The sequence below is a fragment of the Neopsephotus bourkii genome, unplaced genomic scaffold (assembly GCF_033783945.1).
Source record: "Neopsephotus bourkii isolate Nb327-2 ecotype Australia unplaced genomic scaffold, CSIRO-AGI_Nbou_v1 NB_168, whole genome shotgun sequence".
Classification (NCBI taxonomy): Eukaryota; Metazoa; Chordata; class Aves; order Psittaciformes; family Psittacidae; genus Neopsephotus; species Neopsephotus bourkii.
Genome location: NW_026900684.1, coordinates 18,183,083 through 18,204,173, shown reverse-complemented (window position 1 = coordinate 18,204,173; position 21,091 = coordinate 18,183,083). Strand labels below are relative to the sequence as shown.

Below are 21,091 nucleotides of genomic sequence, written 5' to 3'. Positions count from 1 at the left end.
CATGATGTGTATGAGCTGGTCCCTGCTCTGACTGAGCCTTGCAGCAGCGGCCAAGTGCAGATGCACCCTTCAGTACATAGAGAAGGATGAAAGACCTGCAGACTGTTAGGAAGCTAAATTCCTTTCTGAAAACCAGTCAAAGACGTGTGAGGAGGAGCTGTTCTAGAAGCATGTTAAATAAAGCCAGACTGCTTTTCCAAACAATAATGAATCACATTTTCTTGTGAAGTTACATGCATCTAGAGAAGAGGTGATAAAGACTATTGTTTATCTTGGTATGCCTTACTAAGCAGATAAAAGATGTGATGCTGATGAGTATCTGTGGTGCTGCAGCAGTGTTGGTTTTGCAGCTTCTGGAAGAGGAGGGCCTTTTCTCATTATTTGGGTTTTTATTCTGTTAGATTATGAACACAACCAAAGGACACAGTGAGAATGTGTCTTTGCCAGGGGTTTGCTGTATGTGTTGAATGCAGAATCAGAGACAGTGTATGGGCAAGGAGGAACCTGGAGCTGTTAAGAGAGGATGGCAAAAGAGAACAGAAAGGAAGACCTCTGCCACTTCTTTAGCAAAGAGTTTTACTTCTGTCTGGGGAAGGGCAAGGTGTGACCAGCTAGTTATTCGGGGATAAGGATCCCCTGACTTTCCTGACAGACCTTGAGGGGTAGAAACATGTTAATGTGAGGTGGCAGCTTGGTTTAAAGCAGGACTGGCTGGAGAGGTGAGCAGGAAGCATGTGTGACTGTCACTGCTGTGAAGGGTGAAGGCACTATGCCAGGAAGCATGGTGGGGCACAGAGATGAGGTCAGAGGAGATAGCAAAGGGTCAGCCACTGCCCATGAGAGCTGACAAGACATCCATAATGATGAATTAAACCTGCATTCATTATAAGTGGCAGTGAATACTGCCCCTTATCCAGCCACAGCGTTGCTTAATCATTGCAGGCAAGCTGTGCAAAGAACACTCAGATGCTCATGGGTAGGTTGCCCATCTTCCCACACTGTTGGCCATAACCTGCAGCAAGGGCAGACATCAGCACTTCATATTGCTTTAAATAATAAAAAATAAACTGACATCCATCCAGGATAAACTGACCTCATGGACCTGCCTGGCAGGAGGCACACCAGTGGAACAGGGTATCAAAGGACTGGAAGCAATCCCTCAACATCCATATAGGTGTATGAAAATATATATATGCATCTGTATATGTGTATGTATATAGGCACACACGAGTGTGTGTGTCACCAAGTGGGAAGCCCTAATGTCCTACTAGCACAGCTGTCTCCCAGAGAGACCTGCATGCCTGCGACCCTGGAGAGATGCTTCTGCCCTGCTGGTGTTGGCTGAAGGTGATTTTCCTTCCTGCTCCCAAAGTGGAAAGGTCAGAGCCCCGGAGCCAGGTCAGAACTACCAGGGATAGGAAACTTCCCCACCATCATCCTGTCCTGGGCTAAACCTGGGAACGGTCTCCCAGCAGAGGCTGTATTACCTTGCCCCACCTCAACAAGGGTCCAGGGAAGCTTTGAGAAGTGTTTTGTGGCAGCCTGTGTGGCTGGAAGATGGGATGTGTGACAGGGATGCTGTAAGGCTGGCCGTGGGCTATGGCATCTCAAGTGGAGGTCCGGATTTCCTTCTCCGCTCTCCCCGGGTCTCACAGATAACTCGCAGAACCCAGGAAGAGCAGGACGATAGTTCCTCAGCAGCGGGCATCTGCAAAACTAGGACCTTTCTGCAGCTTTCTGCTGCTCCCCAGTGGCGGGATGGAGAGGCTTCACAGGCAGATGCTGGTGGTGAAGCCCTAATGGGAGGTGTTGAGGGGGGGCTGTGGCACCTGTAAGTGGAGGTCCCAATTGCCTTCTCCATCTTTCCCCAGGTCTCACAGATAACTGGGCTGGGGAAGAGCAGGATGACAAGGATGCGGGAGAGATAACAATCACAAGACTAGAGTTTTCTGAAAATAAGCAAACCTTTTTGGAGCATTTTGGGCACCTAAAGCAGAAGCTTTATTTTTCAGAATCAGTGAAAGAGGTGAAAACCAGCTTAATTTCCTTATTCTGATAGTTCACTCTCTTAAAAAGATCTCTGTCTCCTGTTCTGCTCTGAAACAAATCTAACGAGGGCAAATGCATCAGGTTTCCAACCCCTTCTAGGGTGATGAGAGTAGTGTAGCTCTTGTTGTTACTGCTGACAGCAACAAATTGCTTCCTTAGTGCATTCATAAAATCAGTCCTCCAGATGGCCTTTTCTTTCAATTCCTTTCATTCCTTCCAAAATCAACCCTCTTAAATAGGGGAAAGAACGCTCTGGTAAAGGATGCTGTTTAAGTTTCTTGCCAGGCTGCATCACAGCAGATGCTAATATTTCCTAGTTCTCCCCAGTAGTGCCTTAGGTTTGTAAAACTTATTTTTCCAGAGCTGTTTGGCCTTCAGGAAGTGGGAGGATTTGTCCCAAGCTCTCAGTATTTGTGCTCCTCCTGCCTGTGCTGAGCATCTTGGAGGCTGAAGGTACCACTTGAGGGACGATTTTGTTGCTTATTAAAACACCCACTGAGGCAGATGCTGCTGCCACTGCTGCTGCGTGCTTTGGGGCTGGCTCTGGACATGTGTGCTGGACACAGGGGCATGGGTTTGAGGGATGTTTAAGCAAAAGAAAGACAGTGCTGCTAAGAGAAACAGGTAGAAACATGAGAAATTAAGGACAGCGTCTCCAGCCATTTCCTGTCCTACTGGCAAAGCATCTGTCACCCACTTTGCAAGGCTGTCCCAGCCCAGAGATACTGGGATTACCTGGTATGTCAGGGAGGCTTCCAGCACAGGGGCACCACTGCATGGCTGATGTTTTAGGTTGCTGTGGACCAGACCCTGAAGTAGGAATTGTTCTTGGGAACAAAGTATTCAGCCTGTGTGTTCAGGACTGAAAAAGGAGGTTTGTTGTCTAGGAAAAGCTTCAGCTTTTGAAACCGAAATAGAAAATATCTTTATTAAAATAGTTTGGAATGCTGTGGAACTCTGGTTATAGGAAGTTAAACATTAAATAAAATGTTTCCCTGGGAAGAAATGGGTGTTTCATGAAATCCAGTTTTTCTGCTGGAATAAATTTCAGAGAGCAGGTTGCAGGCAGTTTAGTTTTGAGCACAGATCCACAGCACAAAGTCAAATAGAACTGTACTTTCTTTATGGGAGCAAGGCTGCAGAGGTTTAATAACTGATGTGGGGGAGGGTGTCCCACTGAAATACTCTTCTTAGAAACATGACATCCCTCATCTTTGGGAAAAGAATGCTTAAAAGTCACTTAAAGGAGCAGGAATAGTTTTTAAAACTTCTTACACCAATAGTGAGAAAAGAATTGATTCATCATATAGCAGAAAGGATACATGTAATTTTATGTGAACAACACAAAATCAATCACACTATTTAATGTGAAACTGCCTTTGGATATTCACTGTACTAGGAATAGTTAAAGGTGAAAATGTTATTTTTCACTACCGGGACATGGCGCTGGACTTTTGTATAGCATTTTTCATGCTGTTGCTCAAGCACAGATTTTCTCCCACTCACAGTCTCAGCGGGAACCTTTTCCTATCTTCAAGCCCTCCTTAGCTTTTGGAGGCAGATAAGAGAGAACTTAAATGTCACTGAGAAAAGGAAACTTTCTAACTGATGGAATCGTAATGAAAACTCCGAAAATATAAAGCAAATCTCTCCAGAAGTTGGGGCAAAAAAGAAAAAGCCCAGTACCTCATACAGCAAAAGCCACTCTATGTCCATGTGAATGTAATTATGTGCAGTGGACCACTGCTTGTGAATACATACACCTGTATGCTCTTCTATCTATATATGTTTATTTAAAATACTTCTATTTTAAAATCATGCTTTTAAAACAACCTCCTGCGTTTTAAGAGGCCGGCCACAGCAGGTGTCCCCTTCATCGCTGCTGATGCCCAGGTGCGCCGGGGATGGCTGCTGCATCCACCAACTTCTGGAGCCCTTTCCACAGTGCCTCTGCTGCCACCTGCCTTTCCCAGGCTGCTGCTGCGGGCTGTCGCTGCTTCGGTGCCGTAGCCGCACCATGTAGGAGTCTGATACCAAGGGAAGGCAAAGGCCATGCTGCATTAAACTGAACGCAAGGACAGGTGGGCAAGGAGAGCCCACTAGTCCCCCGGAAGTGGGAGATTAGGATTTAGAAGTCAGTAAACCCCGTGTTGGACGCCCCAAGCGTGCAGGAGGGTCCCTGCTGGGTCCTGCCCAAAGTGCTGTCCTCCTCCTTCCCATCACAGAGGTATTGCTCCTGAGGGGAGTCCCTTAGGTTTGTTCTCGCAGTGGTGCAGACTCAGTGCCCGAGTGGAGGCTGTGCTGGACAGAAGAGTACACTGGGGGTGGCAGAACTGGGGTGGCCCCTGGAGGTGCCTGGATACTGCTCTGTTGTCTGTCCATCTGTCCTTTCCACTCCCTCAGCCAAACACTAGGGACCCCCTTACCTGGTGTCCATGCGCCAGAGATGCTCAGCATCCCTGGGACCTGCACACTCGGGTACCCTGCACATTGCCTGGGCAAACCAGTTGCCTGGGGCTGCTGGGAGGCTGCCCCAGACAATGAGGGCAGCTGGGTGAATCTGCCTCCTGGGCTGCAGCACTGGTAGGGGCATGTATGAGGGCTGTGGTGCAATGCTGTTGCTGCGGGGGGACACCTAGCACTCATGGGGCACCACATCTTGGGACAAATGGTCTCTGGAGCATCTCCCTTGTGCCAGTGCTCTGGGCCACCTGACAAGAGCTGTGCAATACCTTGGGCTTTCCATCTACCTGACAATACCTCTGCCCTGAGCTTCCAACTGACTCGACTGTGCCACAGCTCTTCTGTCCCGGCCCTGTATGGCATGCAGGACGTCATCCCAGAGCTTTCCCTTCTGAGCAAACACCCCTTGTATGTGCCCAAACATCTCACAGACAGTGTTGCTAATGAGTGTGCACCCACAGCAGCAACCATCCAGTTTCAGCTAACAAGCAGCAAGGTTTTGTGGGGAGATGAAAGAGGACTAATGCAGAGCATCCACGGCCAATGCATGTGCCTGAAGGACAGATTGGTCTTGGGGGTGCATAGAAACGTATGCCACTATTTGCAGCTGGCTGGCAAGCCAAAAACTTGAGGGGCAACACACTGGCAGCTTCCCTAGGGTGTGCAGCAAGGGGCCTGCTACCCCCAGTGCCCATCTCCTCGGCTTAGGTGATGCTCCTCAGCTTTCCCCGGTCAGAAGGGGCTCTTTCCCAGGCGGCAGCAGCAGGTGCCTTATCCTCTTGCAGGGCTGTTTCCTCCCGGAGCCACTGCCTTTGCTCTCCTTGTTGTGCTCCAACGGCTTCTCCGCAGCCCTCAAGGTCGAGGGCCACCCCGGCGCCTGTGTTTTCGGAGGGTGCCCCTCGTCCAAGGCTGCCGCTGCCTTCACACGCGGGCGCAGATGCTGCGGGGCCCGGCTCACACGGCCGGCTCTCACAACAACCCCTGGCGATAAGGCAGCCCCCGGGTCAGCAGCTGTGGGCCTGGGCACCCTTCGCACCCCCTCCCCTCCCACACCTCTCCCGGGGGGGGATGCGGGCACCGAGCGCGCCCGGCCCTGGCACCGCAGGTGCCCCGCCGAGGTCGGCGCCCCCCGGGCAGCGGGTGGGGGCTCTGCGGGCGGCCCGGCGCAGCCCCCACAGCGGCGGGGCGGGCCAGGGTCTCCGCCGGCGGCGGGCGGTGCCCGCGGTGCCCAATGGCTGCCCGCGCCCAGGCATAAAAGCGGCGGCGGCGGTCGCGGTGCGCTCCCCTCTGCCGGCCGGGCCCTCCCGAGCCCCCCTTCACATCCCCCTTGCCGCAGCAATGTGCCGCCCCCCGCCGCCGCTCCGCCTGCTCCTCGCCCTCCTCAGCATCCTCCTGCCGCCGTTGCTGCTGTTGCTGCTGGTCCCGCCGCCGCCGCGCCTGGCCGCGATCGCCGCCGGAGCCGGGACCCGCCGCGCCCGTGAGCCGGGACCGGGAAGGGAGGGCTGGGCTGGGGAGGTCCCTGCCCCATCCGGAGGGGTTGCGGTGGGCGCTCGCTGCCTCCTGGCTGCTTGCTGCTCCCCGCGATGGGCTATGGGAGGTCCCTATGGGCCACCATGGGTGTCTCTGTTCTCCCCGCTTCGCGGTGATGTAGCGGTCCCTGCCCCAGTGGCATGCTTCCCATCATCAGGGTGGAAAGCAGCATGGTGGGGGCCCGCATCCTGTAGAACCCTGTCCGGCTGCCTAGGGAGGCTGGGGGGTCCCTACTTTAGCGGGGGGGGGGGGCAGGGGACAAGAGGCAGCAGTTCTTCCTCCGGCCCTACAGGAGGTCCTGGAGTGCCCTTGGCTGGTGCCAGCCTCCCTCCCGGTGGGGCTGTGCTGGGACTCTCAAGCGGGGATCTGCATGGGGTGGGTGCCGGTGGGTGAGCTGCATGGGGGGAGTGCTGATGGGTGAGCTGCACGGGGCGGGTGGGTGCCGGAGGGTGCGCTTCATGGAGTGGGTGCCGGAGGGTGAGTGTCCCGGCCGGCCAGGCTGACCGCGGGCCGGGTTCCCTCTGTCCCACAGTGCCCGCCGGCCCCACATGTGCAGCCTCACGCCAGGCTGCCTGCGGTGCCAGCTGCATCCCCGTACCCTGGCTCTGCGATGGCGAGCAGCAGTGTCCTGACGGGACGGACGAGCAGTGCGGTGAGCGGGGGCAAGCTGCCACCCCTCCCCTATAGTGGGGTGGCCTGGGGGATCTGCACTGCATGGACATTGAGGGGCGCTGGTGCTCTGGGGATGGTGGGGCAGGGCAGGGCAGAGGCACCTCGCTGGTTCTGCAAGTGGCTCCTGTGTGGCACCCTGAAGGGACCCTAGAGCTCCTGGGGGATACCTGGGGCATCGGGACATATCCTGGGTCCCGTGCTGAGCGAGACAGCACTCCACCTGCCAGAGAATCCTGACTGGGGCTGCTGTGGTCCAGCCGCCTGGCAGAGCCCCTTGGGCATAGCCAGTGCCTGCCCCTGCCAGGACAGTGGGGACCCTTGTAGCTGTGCCAGAGCGGGAGGTCCCAGTGACGGTATGCTGTCCCTGCAGACGTTGCCTGTGGTGGGGACCCCCATGTTTGGCAGTGTGACGATGGCCGGTGTGTTTCTAGCAGTTGGCGTTGCGATGGTGTTGCTGACTGCATGGATGGCTCTGATGAGCAGGACTGTGGTAGGTGGTCTCTGCTGGGGAGGGCTGAGGAGGGTGCCTGGGGCATAGGGCAGGGTGTGAGTGCTGCTCTATTCCACCAGTGTGCGGGGCAAAGAAGGTGCAGTGTCCTGGCACCCACCACTGCATCCCACACTGGGAGCTATGTGACCGGCACCAGGACTGTGAGGACGGCTGGGATGAGGAAGGGTGTCCCCAGCAGCCATGCCTGCCTGGGCAGTGGCAGTGCAGGAACAGGGTGTGCATCATGGCTGAGTGGAAATGCAATGGGATTGATGACTGTGGCGATTCCTCAGATGAAGATGTCTGTGGTAAGCAACCTGTATGCTCCTCAGTGGGGTGGGAACCGTCCAGACCATGCGTAAAGTAGGGGGTATTTTGCCTTCCTGGGCCCCAGTTTCCCTTGGGATGGTGGTAAGCACTGCAGGAACCTGTAGATGCTTTGTGGGACTCTCCCCATGACTCTGGGACCCATGGCTTCCCCCGTGAGCTCCTGACACAAGCTGTGTGTGCCATAGCTCCCTGCCCCCCTGGCATGGTGCGGTGCGACGAGGGAAAGTGTATCCTGGAGTCCCTGATGTGCAATGATGAGGATGACTGCCTGGACGGCACCGACGAGCCCAGCACGTGCGGTGAGTTGCGTGTGGCTGCTGGCACTGCCTGCGTGGCTGGGACCAGGGGGGAGCTGTAGAGCTGGTCTGTGCCATGTCACCCCTGGGGCTGTGTTCCCGCAGGTCGGAGCTGCTTTGTGCGCAACGGGGGCTGTGCGGAGACGTGCACTGACACGCACTGGGGAGTGCAGTGCTCCTGTGGGGCTGGCTGGGTGCTGCAGGCGGATGGACAGAGCTGTGCTGGTAAGGAGAGGTCAGGGTGTGCATGCTTCAGTAGCCAAGAGTGGGGTCTCCCCAGAGCTAGTGTTCCTGTGGGAACACTCGCCTCCACCCTACTCCTGCCCGCGTGTCATGCCTGGCCCTGCAAAGCCTGTATCCAGTCACGTCCCAGCAGCAGCTAGTGCATTTTGGGGTTGGGACCCAGGTCCTGGTATCTAGGGAGCCTGCCTGTGGTCCCTGGGGAGCGGTAGTGATGCTGTGTGCTCCTGGCTGCACCTATCCCTACAGATGTGGACGAGTGCTCCCTGGAGTACAGCCCCTGCAGCCAGCTGTGCAGTAACACCCCGGGGGCTTTCAGCTGCTCCTGCCTCCCAGGCTACACCCTGTGGCACAACACCGCCTGCGAAGTGTCAGGTAGGGAGAGCCACGGAGCCCGGCATGCCTGGGGGCTGCGCAGTGCCCCAGCTAGCCATGGCCCCACTCACCGGGTCACATCCCCCTTGCCCTGGCAGACAACGCAACGCAGATCCTGGTGGCTGTGGGGGAGGACCTGGCCCTTCTAGACGTGCGGACCCAAGTCTACCGGCCCCTGCTCTCCACTGAGACTGAACCCCGCGCCCTCGTGTACGACCTGATCCGAGAAACTTACTACTGGCTCACAGAGGATGGCGAGCTCCGTGTTCACCACCGTGGGAAGGGCACGCAGCCTCTCTACCCAGGTGGGGAGGAGCGAGGATACTGGGTGCTTTAGTGGGGCTGAGAGGGGTGCTGAAAGCTGGGCTGCCACCCCAGCCCTGCCCCTCTCATAGAGGAAGGGGCATCTTGGGTTTTGCTTCTCAGCCTTGAGCAGGGGTGGCATGCCTTAAACTGCTCTGTCCCTGCAGATGCCGAGGAAGTGAACAGCATCTCCGTGGACTGGTTCACAGGGCAGCTGTACTGGGCCAGCAGCCATCCTCCAGCCATCTGTGCAGGGCTGGGTGATGGCCGGGGCTATGTGACAGTGCTGGGTAAGGATGTGGTACCAGAGCAGCTGACAGTGCATCCTGCTGCAAGGTGAGGAGCCAGTGAGCCAGGGTTGGCCTGGGCTTCTGGATGAGCAATGTTGGTGCTGACCACATCATGCCTGCTGTGGAGCTGTGGCAGCGCTGGTGTTATGCCATGAATTGGATGCTTAGTGCTTTCCCCCAGGTCCCTGTACTGGGTCAACCGTGGGCAGAGGGGCCGAACAGTCATTGCTGCAGCTGGCATGGATGGCTCAAACCAGCAGGAGCTCACTGTGGTGTCCATGGAGGAGCCTGTGGGGCTGAGCCTGGACCATGTGGCCGGCAGGCTGTACTGGATCAGCGAGTACAAGGAGGTGGGGGTGTGATGCGGTTGCTGGGCGGTGATGAGGTGGGATTTGGGAGGGTGGCCCTGGTTGCACTGTGGTTATGGCTGATGCACTGGGGTCAGGGAGCAGTGCTCAGGTCTGGCACATATCCCTGGGCTGGGAGGGAGAGGGCACCACTGTGACCACTGTGCCTACAGGACAGTGCCAGGCTGAGTGAGTGCCACACAGTCACTGTGCCTTGCCTTGTCTTGTCCCCAGTCCATCGAGACGCTGCGGGTGGATGGCGGCGGGCGGCACTCCTTTCCTGCTGTCCTGCGGAGCCACACAGAGCCACTGGGCCTGGCTGTGTTCGAGAGCCGGTTCTTCTGGACCGATGGCATGGAGCTGGTGTCAGCCACTCGGGCCTCTCCCCGGGAGCACGCCGTATTGCTCCGTGCCCCTGTTTCAGCTTTCACTGTCCTACACGTGCTGCAGCAGCCTCCCCGTGAGTACTCTGATGGTACTGTGATGCTCTGATGCAACTCAACTGCACCAGTGCAGGGCTGGCAGTACCCCTACTGCTTCCTGGGGTGCTGTGGGGGACTGTTGTGTCCTGGCTCCTGCCTAATGGCTCTTCTGGTCCTGTGGCAAGGGGGTGTTGGGTTGTAACAAAAGGGATGCTACTGAGTCCCATGGCCTTGGGTAGAGCTGAGCCCTCCTGCCTCATGTGATACTGCTATCCTGCGTGGGGTAGCCAGCCATATCCAGCCCCAGGACAGCCCGAGGTTTGGGGGGATCAGGAGAGGCACAAGGTGTCATGGCTAACTGAGCTCTTAATGTTCCCTTGCTCCCAGGGGACACTGCTGCTTGTGCTCCTGGCCTGTGCAGTCACCTTTGCCTCCTGTCCCCTGTGCACCCGCGGGGCTACAAGTGTGCGTGTCCAGAGGGTCTCTTCCTCCTGCCCTCTGGGAAGTGTGAAGGTGAGTGGGGTCTGCGAGGTGGGCTTGTCTGTCTAGGGTGGGATGCATCCCTGTGAGACTCAGAGCGGGGTCGTAAGGGGCTGTGGCTTTGGTGGGATGAGGTTCCTGGCACACACTAGTGCTGTTGTATTTATGCCTTTGTTTATGCTGGTGACCCTGTCTGGTGCCCGTGGGGCTGCACTCACACACTGCTCTCATACCCCGCAGAGCTGTCCATCATGTATGGGTCAGGGAAGACCATCTCCCTGGTGCAGGTGGGTCCTGGAGCACACAGCAAATGGGTGCAGGAGTGGCAGGAGCCCTTCCATCTGCAGGATGTGGACTGGCAGAGGTCAGCGCTCTATGGGACAGATGACCGTGGGACACTGCTGCGTGTTGTGGGACACCCTGGCCGGAGAGAGGTCATTGCGACTGGGCTGCCAGGTAAGACCCTATGGGGTGATGGAGGGCATGCTCCCTTTCCTGGTGCTCCATGAGGTCTGAGGATCTCCTGGGGGCAGAGCACAGCAGGCCCATAGTACCCATCCTGGAGCTGTGCTGAGGCACTGGATGGCTATGGCCTGGTTTTAGGGGCAGGGGGACCCAGGTGGAGGAGCAGGGTCATGGGACAGTCCCATAACTGCTTGTCTGCCTACTCTTGCCAAGTGTGCTCTGTTCGTGTGGACATCCGCTCGGGGGACCTGTACTGGCTCGCATGTAACCGGAGGGACATCGGGGTGATCCAGGCGTCTGACATGTCCTCGCGCATCCTGCACCGTTCTTACAGCAGCATCCAGCACCTCTTCTTGGACTGGCAGCGGGGCACTCTGTACTGGCTAGCCGGTGGACAGCCCCTGCAGCAGCTCAGCCTGGCTGGGGGTGCTCCGTGGGATGCATGGAACGAGACGTGGCCTGGAGACCTGCCTGCAGCCATGGACAGCAGAGCCTTCAGCTTGCTCTGGAGCTCATCCCTAGGTGAGCCCTGGTGGTCTGGAGCAGGGAACAGAGGTGGTCACTATAGGCAGGAGTGACCTACATGCAGCAGGTCGCTGCCCAGGCAGTGTGGTGCTCATGGCTGAGCCCCTGGCCTCAGCTCAGAGGTCCCTGCCATAGCTGTGGGACCACTAGCTGGTGCCTGCAGTACTCATGGTCCTGCCATTCCTCTGCCTCGCAGGCCTGCGGGCACTGAGTCTGACCAAGCAGCAAGCAGTCACCCTGGCACCCAGCTGGTCCCATGGCCTTGTGGCTGCCTTCGAGCCATACCTGGTGTCTGCAAATGGGACAGCTCTGCTACTGTGGGACCGGAGGACGCTGGCCCTTGTGGTGTCCATACCAGCAGCAGGCGTGCAGGGAGTGGTGGCCTTCGTGGTCTCGGAGCCGCAGTCTGGTAAGAGTGGCTGTGGCTGTGTGCCTGGCACTGGTGCTGTACATGATGGGGTTGGGTGGCCTGTGCTGCTCAGAGCTGGGGCAGGGTGCCTGGCTGCTGACAGCCATGTGGCATGCTCCCAGAGGGGTCAGGAGGGACACCTCCAAATCCAGGCTCATGTTCTCATCCCTTTACCAGTGCTACCAAGCAAGGGGTCTGCCCTGCCACTCCCTCCCCCTGTGACTACCACTACAAGAACAGCTACAAGTACCACTGCTGCTCAGCCTACCACCTCCACCATGAGACCTACGCCAAGCAAGACCACAACCACTGCCCTCACCACTACTGCACCAACTAGCAAGGCTACCACAACACCATCCACCACCAGCCAGTCCACATCAACCAAAACCACTCCTGCACCAACCACTGTTGGGACCATACCAACCAAAACCACCACTGTGCGGCGAGCCACCACCAGCATCACCAGCACCACCATCACCACTCGGTCCTTGCCAACCAGGACCAGCACCACACGGCCAGCTGCTACCACTTGGCGCCCAACCAGTCCTGCACGGGTAGTGCCACCTACTTCATCCCTCCCATCCAGCCCTGCATACCGCCTGACCCCAGTCCTCCGTCTGTCCTGTCCTCGCACACATGTGCCCTGCCGTGATGGCACCGAGTGCGTGGCCCAGGAGTATGTGTGTGATGGGGAGAAAGACTGTGCTGATGGCTCTGATGAGGACGGGTGTGCCCAGCTCTGTGACACCCCAGGTAAGAGGTGTTCTGTCCTCTGTGCTGGGGCTTCTGGCTGCTTCCTGGTGGGTTTGGAGGGATGGGGCACTGGGAAAGTCTGAGTGTGAGCTGGGCTCTGATGCTTGTGTTGTGGCATGCTGATTTCTTCTCAGCTTGGGACTGGGCTGGAGGTGTTGTCAGAAGGGAACACTGCTGCTCACAGTGACCTTGATATGGCTGAGCTGAGCCTGCCTCAGTTGCTTTCTTGGGTCCTAGGCTGCTGGGGGTGCACTGACTAGCAGGGACCAAGTCATAGAATCATAGAATGGTTAGGGTTGGAAAGGACGTTAAGATCATCAAGTTCCAACCCCCCTGCCATAGGCAGGGACACCTCGCTCTAAACCATATCACCCAAGGCCTCATCCAACCTGGCCTTGAACACTGCCAGGGATGGAGCATTCACAACCTCCCTGGGAAACCTATTCCAGTGCCTCACCACCCTAACAGGAAAGAATTTCCTCCTTATATCCAATCTAAACTTCCCCTGTTTAAGTTTTAACCCATTACCTCTTGTCCTATCACTACAGTCCCTAATGAAGAGTCCCTCCCCAGCATCCCTATAGGCCCCCTTCAGATACTGGAAGGCTGCTATGAGGTCTCCACGCAGCCTTCTCTTCTCCAGGCTGAACAGCCCCAACTTTCTCAGCCTATCTTCATACGGGAGGTGCTCCAGTCCCCTGATCATTCTCGTGGCCCTCCTATGGACTTGTTCCAACAGTTCCATGTCCTTTTTATGTTGAGGACACCAGAACTGCACACAATACTCCAAGTGAGGTCTCACAAGAGCAGAGTAAAGGGGCAGGATCACCTCCTTCGACCTGCTGGTCACGCTCCTTTTGATGCAGCCCAGGATACGGTTGGCTTTCTGGGCTGTGAGCACACACTGCTGGCTCATGTTCATTTTCTCATCGACCAGCACCCCCAAGTCCCCCTAGCTGCTGTTGTGTGGGGTCATTCTATATCTTGGGGGGGGGGGGGGGCTAGCAGAGGGTCTGGGCACCCTTGCTGCCTACTGCAAGGCTTAATAAGGTTCCTTGTCTCCCTAGGGGCCTTCCACTGTGCAAGTGGAGCTGTGTGCATTGGGGCTGGGGAGCGCTGTGATGGGGTGCCCCAATGTCCCGATGCCTCAGATGAGACAGGCTGCTGGAGCCCCACGCAGGAGTGTGCCCTGCGCTGTGACGGTGCCACCCGCTGCATCCCAGAGAGCTGGCTGTGTGATGGCCATGCCGACTGCCTGGACCACACCGATGAGCAGGGCTGTGGTGAGACCTTGGGGCTGGATGGGACGGGGGCTCCTGAGGGGGTGCGTGCCCCAGAGGTGGGTGGATTGGGTTTCCTCTGGGTCCAGGAGCATGCACTGCCCTGGGCAACCTGCTGAGTGGCTGGAGGGGCTGTACCCTGAGCTGGTGGGATGGGGATGGGGACAGTGCCACCTCTCAGCCCTGTCCCTGCTTGCAGTGCGAAAGGAGTGTGGCCCTGCCGAGTTCCCCTGCCAGAATGGGCAGTGTGTGGCCTTGTCCCTGCGCTGTGATGGTGACCGTGACTGCCGGGACGGCTCGGATGAGGAGGGCTGTGCCATGCCCCGGCCACTGCTCTGCCGTACAGGCGAGGTGGCATGTCCCCACAGCGGGGAGTGTGTGCCGGAGGCCTGGCGCTGCGACGGTGATGCTGACTGCGCGGATGGCTCAGATGAGCAGGTTGGTGGGGTGGTGGGGACATTGCCTGTCCCCCCCTCTATCCTGGGAGGGCTGGTGGCCCTGTTCACCTTCTGCCTTTGCAGGGCTGTCCCTGGGAGGAAGGACCGTGCAGGGACCGGCAGTGGGGCTGCTCCCATGGCCATAAGTGCATCCCTGATGTCTGGCGCTGTGATGGAGAGAGTGACTGCACAGATGGCAGCGATGAGGCTGGCTGTGAGCAGCAACCTTCTTTATCCCCTCTGTGTCTTGTCCAGGGGAGTTGGTGGGTGCCCAGCACAGGGAGGTGGTGAGGTAAAAGGCCCTGTGTGCTCTTCCCAGCATCTGTGGTGGCTCCAGGTCCTGGGTAGCTGTTGTTCCTCTAAGGCCCTGGGATTAGGATAGCCTGAAGCCAGGCTACAGGCACAGCTTTGGATATGGCTTGCAGTGATCCCCTGTTATCCTGTGGTAGCAGCTAAGTCTGCCAAAGCCGAGAAAAGCATCTGGTGGATGAGGCTCAGGGCAGCATTCCCTGTGTGTCCCTGCAGGCCAACCTGCTCCCTGCCACAGCGACGAGTACCCATGTGGGCTGGGGGCCTGCCTGAATGCATCCTTGGTGTGTGATGGCCAGCAGGACTGCGCGGATGGCTCAGACGAGGGGGGGAACTGCTCGGTGCCCTGCCAGCGGTCCTGTGCTCATCTCTGCTACCCATCACCCCAGGGCCCTGTGAGTGCCAGCAGCCCTGGTCCAGGGGCTTACCCCTGGTCTAGTTGTAGAAAGGAGCCCCATGTGTATCCCGAGGGGGGACCCTGACAGCTTCTTTCCCCACAGCGGTGCTGGTGTGGCTCAGGCTATCGTCTGGCTGACGACGGTCTGTCCTGTATGGACATAGACGAGTGCACAGAGCAGGGTGAGGAAGCCTGCAGCCAGACATGCCTCAATACTCCAGGGTCTTACAACTGTAGCTGTCTCCCTGGCTACCTGCTGGAGCCTGATGGCCGCACCTGCAAACTCACTGGTAAGACATGGGATGGTCAAGCAGTGCTGAGGGTCCCTGCCACTCTGGGGTATACCAGCAGGTGGTGGGTACCTGTGCCCCCATGCCTGCTGCCAACGGGAGGAGCCTTGTAGCCTTCCCATGAATGGCCCTGTCCCCTCTGCCTCTGAGGTTGCAGTCAGCTTTGAGCTGATTGGAAGATCCATCTATACTAGCTGGAGAGCATGCTGTGTGGTAGGGCCAAGTCCTAGCAGGCTCCAGTGTCTGAGAGTGCTGCATTCCCTGCCTGCATGTGCTGAGGCCGTGGGGCCATCAGTGCTAAGCAGTGTGTGGGTGGCTCTGTATTGCCCTAGGACCAGAGCCCCTGTTGCTGGTGGCTGTGCAGTCAGAAGTGTTGTCCTATGGCCTGCGGAGCGGACGTGAGGAGGTGCTGCTGGCTGCTGACAAGGATCGTGTTGTCTTCTCGCTTGACTATGACCTGGTGGAGAGGAAGATCTTCTGGATGGACCTGGCCACAGAAAGCATCCGCTGGCAGGGCCTTGACTCGGGGAAGAAAGGCACACTGGTGAAAGGTATGCTGTGACAGTTAGCAGGCTTGGCCGCTCTGTGACTCTGTAATCTCCAGGTTGCAGTGGGGTGCCAGACTGTGTGGTGCTGGTGGGAACAGGGCTGGGAGGAGCTGGAGCTCCTGGCATGGAGGAGATCTGGACTGGGAGTGTTGTGTCAGAGGGCCATGCAGCAATCAGCACTCACCTCATGGGTGCATTGCAGGTGTAAAATCGGACTGTATAGCAGTGGACTGGCTTGGGAGGAACCTGTACTGGACAGATGGGGCAGCAGGGCAAGTGCTGGCCACCCGCCTGGGGGCTGCCTGGAGAGGGACACCAGAGTACACTGTGGTGATGGATGGAGACCTGGACCAGCCCCACTCCCTGGTGCTCCAGCCTCTGGCAGGGTAAGGCTGGGACAAGAGGACATGGGGACCTCCTTGCTATCCCTGCCCCACTTTCCTCCATGGAGTCAGGAAAGAAGCTGAGGAGGAGTTTGGATCACCCCACCTGGGTGCTGTTAGGGCTATGTAACTGGGGCAGGAGACAAGGCACCTTCTCCTGTCCTGGGTGGAGATCTCAGTGCACCCCTTATGGGATGGGAAGCCCCTTGCTGTTCTTCTGGGCTGCCCATGATGCTGTGGCAAGTCCACGTGCTAGCACCTCTCTTCCCACCAGGCTGCTGTACTGGTCAGAGGTGGGGAGCCATCCACGGCTGATGGAGGCCACTATGGATGGGAGTAGGCGGCACATGCTGCTGGCCCGGGGTCTGGGCTGGCCCACTGCACTGGCCCTCGACCTCCCTACCTGGAGGATCTTCTGGCTGGATGAGAAGCTGGGCAGCATCGGTTCTGCACATCTGGATGGCACTGGTGTAAAGGTGTGTGGTGGGGCACTAGTGGTGGGGCCCTGATGGGGACCAGGGTGGGCACTCATGGCCTCTCTGCCAGGTCCTGCAGCTGAGCTGGGTCCGGAGTCCCTTTGCAGCAGCTGTGTGCGAGGGGCAGCTCTACTGGTCAGAGAGGAAGGCATGGTCCGTGCAGCAGGTGAACAAGGCCAGCGCCAAGAACAGGACTGTGCTGCTCAAGAGACATGGGCAGCCCCACGGCCTCCAGGTGCGTACTTGAGGAACCCCCAAACCCTGCTGCGCCAGCCCTGCTGGTGCTCCCACCATGCATGGCCCTGCTGTCTGAGTGTGGAGCTCCTTGGGCAGCAGCCCCTGTGGTCAAGGGTCTCTCTTGCAGCACCCCTGTCTCACCATCCTGCCCCCAGCCAGGCTGTGTCTGGGCCTTGGGAGCATGGCATGGTGTGGGTCATGCTCATCCCCACTGCTGTGTGCTGGTGGTCTGGTAGGGCTGAGAGGCTGAGCCTGCTTTTCTACAGGTGATGCACCCAGAGCTGCGCCCTGTGACCTCTAACCCATGCGTGGCACTTGGCTGCTCCCACCTTTGCCTGCTGAGCGCCAGACACGTTGGGCAGTGCCGGTGCCCCATTGGGCTGACGCTGGCCGCTGATGAGACCACCTGCCTGCCCCTCCGCGACTCAGCCTTTGCCCTCCTGGTGTCCCTGGCAGCCGTGGTGCAGGTACCATCCTCTGGAGCCTGCCCTCAGGGCTGCTGCCCTCATCACTGTCAGGGGAGCAGGGTCCACGTTCTACTGCTGCCTTCTTCCCCCAGGTCTACCTGAAGGATCTGCCCACAACAGCTGGATCCCAAGGTTTCCCTCCCCACCGGACCCTGCCCTTGGCCAAAGTGGTCCACCTGACAGCCATTGACTATGCAGTGAAAGACAAGAGCCTGTACTTCGCAGAGGTGGGGGGTGACTCCATCGGGATGCTGCGCCTGAAGGACTCAGGCCGGCTGTCCTGGAAGCAGGTGGTGGCTGTGGAGGGCACGGTGACATCCCTGGCCCTGGACTGGCTGAGTGGGAACATGTACTGGATTGGGGAGAAGCCGCCCAGCATCCGCGTGGCAGCTCCTGGGGGGCGGTGGGCCCTGGCACTGCTCAGCAAGGGGCTGCAGGGCGCTGCCTGGCTGGCTCTGTGCCCTCGCGCCTCCACCATGTGCTTTGTCACAGCGGCTGGCAACCGCGGGCCCGGTGCTGTCGTGGAGTGCACAGCCATGGATGGCACCGGCCGCAGGGTGCTCTGGAGGAGAGCCCGGGCTCCCACTGGCCTCGCCTTTGGGGGTGTTGGCACCCGGCTGTACTGGGCAGACCGTGGTGAGTGTGGGCTGAGCAGGGGCACTGCTGGGGGCAGCAGTGGTGCAGGCGCTCGGTCTGCAGCGCACAGCCCCAAGGGGCAGCCTGGAGCCCCCTGTGTCCCCACGTCTGATGTCCCTGCATCTGTGCCCTGCAGAGAGAGGCACCATCAGCAGCATCGAGCTGGATGGGACCCGGCTGCGGGTGGTGCGGGAGGGACTGCATGGCCTCTCCCTCTTTGCCATTGGAGAAGGCTTTCTGCTATGGAGTACAACCTCAGCCAACGGTGAGTTTGTCTGCTGTGCTCTGCCCAGCTCCTCCTGCTGCACCACAGCACGGGCTCTCTGCCAGCCCCTGAGGGGTGCAGGGTAGGCTGGGGTCCCCACCTCCCATCCTGAGCACCCTTGTGGAAGAAGATGAAGCAATGCCAACCCCATGTATCTTCAGGGTCTAGCAGGATCTGGCACAGCCGTCTGGAGCGGGCTGAGAGCTGGTGGTTCCCAATGGAGCAGGAGTTGGTAGCCATGAAGATTTACAGCCAGTTCTCACAGGAAGGTGGGTCTGGGGCATCTGGGCAGTTGAGCCATCCGCTGTGGTGGCCATGCTAATCCATGCTATCTTGGCAGGCACCAACGGCTGTGCAAAGAGCAATGGAGGCTGTGCCCAGCTCTGCCTGCCCAACCCTGCGGGGCGGCTGTGCCGCTGCTCCCCTGGCTACCGCCTGGTGCGAGGGGTGGAATGCACCAAGGCACTGCCCTGCCCGGCCCCGCTCCAGGCCTGTCCTGACCTTGAGACCTGCATCTCCAGAGAGCAGATCTGTGATGGGCACCCCAACTGCGCTGATGGTTCTGATGAGTCTGACTGTGAGTGCCTGCCCGCAGCCGGTGTGTGCAGGGGTCCTGCCTCCCCAGTTTCCCCCCAGTTTGGGAAGGGGGGGTCTCATCTGTGACTGATCTATGTCCATCCTGCTAGGCCCTTCTCTGGAGGTGGGGACCCAGATCCCCGTGATGGCAACATCTGGAATGTCTCACGCGGAAGAACAGAAACCAACCTCACCCACAGCTGCACACAAGTCTCGGCAGCCCGGTCCCAGTGTGCCTGCAGCCTCTGGTCCCAGGGATCGTGGACAGCCCTTCCTGGTACCTCCCAGCAGTGAAGAGGTGTTGGGGGCTGTGCCGTGCAGCAGTGAGATGTGTAACCTCCATGGGGACTGTGCCATCGAGGATGGGCGAGTGACCTGCCACTGCGCCCTGGGCTACCGTGGTGACTACTGCGAGGAGGCAGAGGTGCAGCCTGTTGCAGGACCTATTGCCCTGGGGGTGGCCGTGCTCCTGGTGCTTGCTGCTGCTGGTGTGGGGGCCCTGGCCTACATGCGGAGGAGGGACAGGCGGAGGAGGTGAGCGCTGGGGCTCTGCTGGGACAGGTACAACTGGGGATGGAGAGGGACAGGGTTTGCCTGCCCAGGGACAGCATGGTGTCCTAAGGCACTCCTGGGCTATTTGGAAAGCTCCCATCACCCTTGCAGGCTACTACCGGGGATTGGGGCAGGACCTTGGGATCTGCCCCATCTCAAGGAGGTGGCCATGCCATTCTCAGTTGTATTACTGTTTTCCTCACCAGGACCTCAAGCACTGCCTCTACCCGGGTGCTGACCTTGTACCACCGTGAAAGCGATCCCGAGGAAGAGGATGAAGAGGAAGAAGAGCTTCCCCCGAAAAGTGACACCTTTGTAAATGAAGCTTATGATGGGAAAGAGGTGAGCAGCATCTGGAGCAGGCTCTGATAGGGACCTCCCTGCCACCCGAGGGTGCCCCAAGGCCCCCCTGATGGGCAGATCCCTCCCCAGGCCGTTGGTGCCCACTCCTGAAGTAGTATCTGCTCTCCTGTTGGGAGAGAGGGGGGGTGCCTGAACTCTGGCTGGTACAGGCACTATCCCACTCCACCTGTGGCTGCAGCCCCTGTACCAAGGTGTAGGGTGCGCTCAGGAAGGCCAGCTCAGACTCATCCCTGATGCAGCCATCTCTGATCTCTGCAGGAACTGCCAGCCCCGCTAAGGAAAGGAACATCTCGCTCCGATACTATACGTTCATAAAGGAACACTGTGCAGCATCTCTGGTGCCATTGTGGTTTGTGTGTGGGCTGGGGAGGGGAGAACAGTTTGCTTTTCCCAGCTCTCAAAGCTCTAGGGAACTTACAGTCCAGAGCAAAAAGCTTTGGGAAGTGTTTCAGGAAGTTTCCAGCTCCAACACGGCCCGTGAACCACTTGAATTTGATCCTCCGCTGCAAGGGTACACCTTGTGCCATCCTTAACCACACCTGGAGCCCCTTCATAGAATCATGGAATGGTTTGGGTTGGAAGGGACTTCAGAGCTCATCCACTTCCAACTCCACTGCCACAGGCAGGGACACCTTCCACTAGGCCAGGTTGCTCAAAGCTCCATCCAGCCTGGCCTTGAACACTGCCAGGGATGGGGGAGCCACAGCTTCTCTGGTCTATCTGTGCCAGTGCTTCACCACTCTCACAAGGAAAATTTTCTTCATTCTGTCTAATCTAAATCTCCCTTCTATCAGTTTAAAGCCACCCCCCCTTGTTCTGCCACTATATTCGTTGTAAAAAATCCTCCTTCAACATTTCTGTAGGCTCCATTTAAGTATTGGAAGACTGTCGAAAGGTCTCCCAAAAGCCTTCTCTGCTCCAGGGTGTACAACCCCAACTCTCTCAGCCTGTCCTTATGGGAGAGGTGTTCCAGCCCCCACATCAGCTTTGTATCCCTCCTCTGGACTCACTTGAGAAGGTCAACGTCCCTCTCGTGTTGGTGGCCCCAGAGCTGCACACAGTACTCCAAGTGAGGTCTCACCAGAGCAGAGTAAAGGGGCAGGATCACCTCCCTCAACCTGCTGGTCATGCTCCTTTGGATGCAGCCCAGGATACGGTTGGCTTTCTGGGCATCAAGCACACACTGATGTCTCATGTTGAGCTTCTTGTCACACAACACCCTCAAGTCCTTCTCCCCAGGGCTGCTCTCAGTCCATTGTCCATCCAGCCTGTATTTGTGCTTGGGATTGCCCCAACCCATCTGCAGGACCTTGTACTTCACCTTGTTGAACTTCATGAGATACATGTGGGCCCACTTCTCCAGCCTGTCAAGGTCCTCTGTATGGCACCCCTTCCTGCTTCCTTCCATCTTGATCCACTGTCCCTCTGCAGCAAGG

At 58.1% G+C, this 21,091-nt stretch overlaps 1 protein-coding gene across 1 annotated transcript; it reads left to right on the top strand.

Annotated features, from left to right (window-relative positions):
• The first annotated feature begins 5,580 nt into the window (after positions 1-5,580).
• Positions 5,581-19,987, top strand: LOC133221470 (low-density lipoprotein receptor-related protein 4-like). The gene is given in 33 exon segments (XM_061370372.1): positions 5,581-5,989; positions 6,575-6,694; positions 7,085-7,204; positions 7,285-7,512; positions 7,720-7,833; positions 7,936-8,055; positions 8,320-8,445; positions 8,544-8,750; positions 8,916-9,084; positions 9,220-9,388; positions 9,620-9,845; positions 10,195-10,320; positions 10,528-10,743; positions 10,966-11,274; positions 11,474-11,686; positions 11,864-12,439; positions 13,507-13,722; positions 13,919-14,157; positions 14,241-14,370; positions 14,682-14,860; positions 14,966-15,152; positions 15,485-15,703; positions 15,903-16,086; positions 16,358-16,559; positions 16,630-16,794; positions 17,063-17,263; positions 17,356-17,899; positions 18,036-18,164; positions 18,326-18,433; positions 18,505-18,820; positions 18,822-19,274; positions 19,499-19,634; positions 19,914-19,987. Coding segments are annotated over 33 exon segments (7,113 nt in total). The 3' UTR covers positions 19,971-19,987.
• Positions 19,988-21,091: the final 1,104 nt, after the last annotated feature.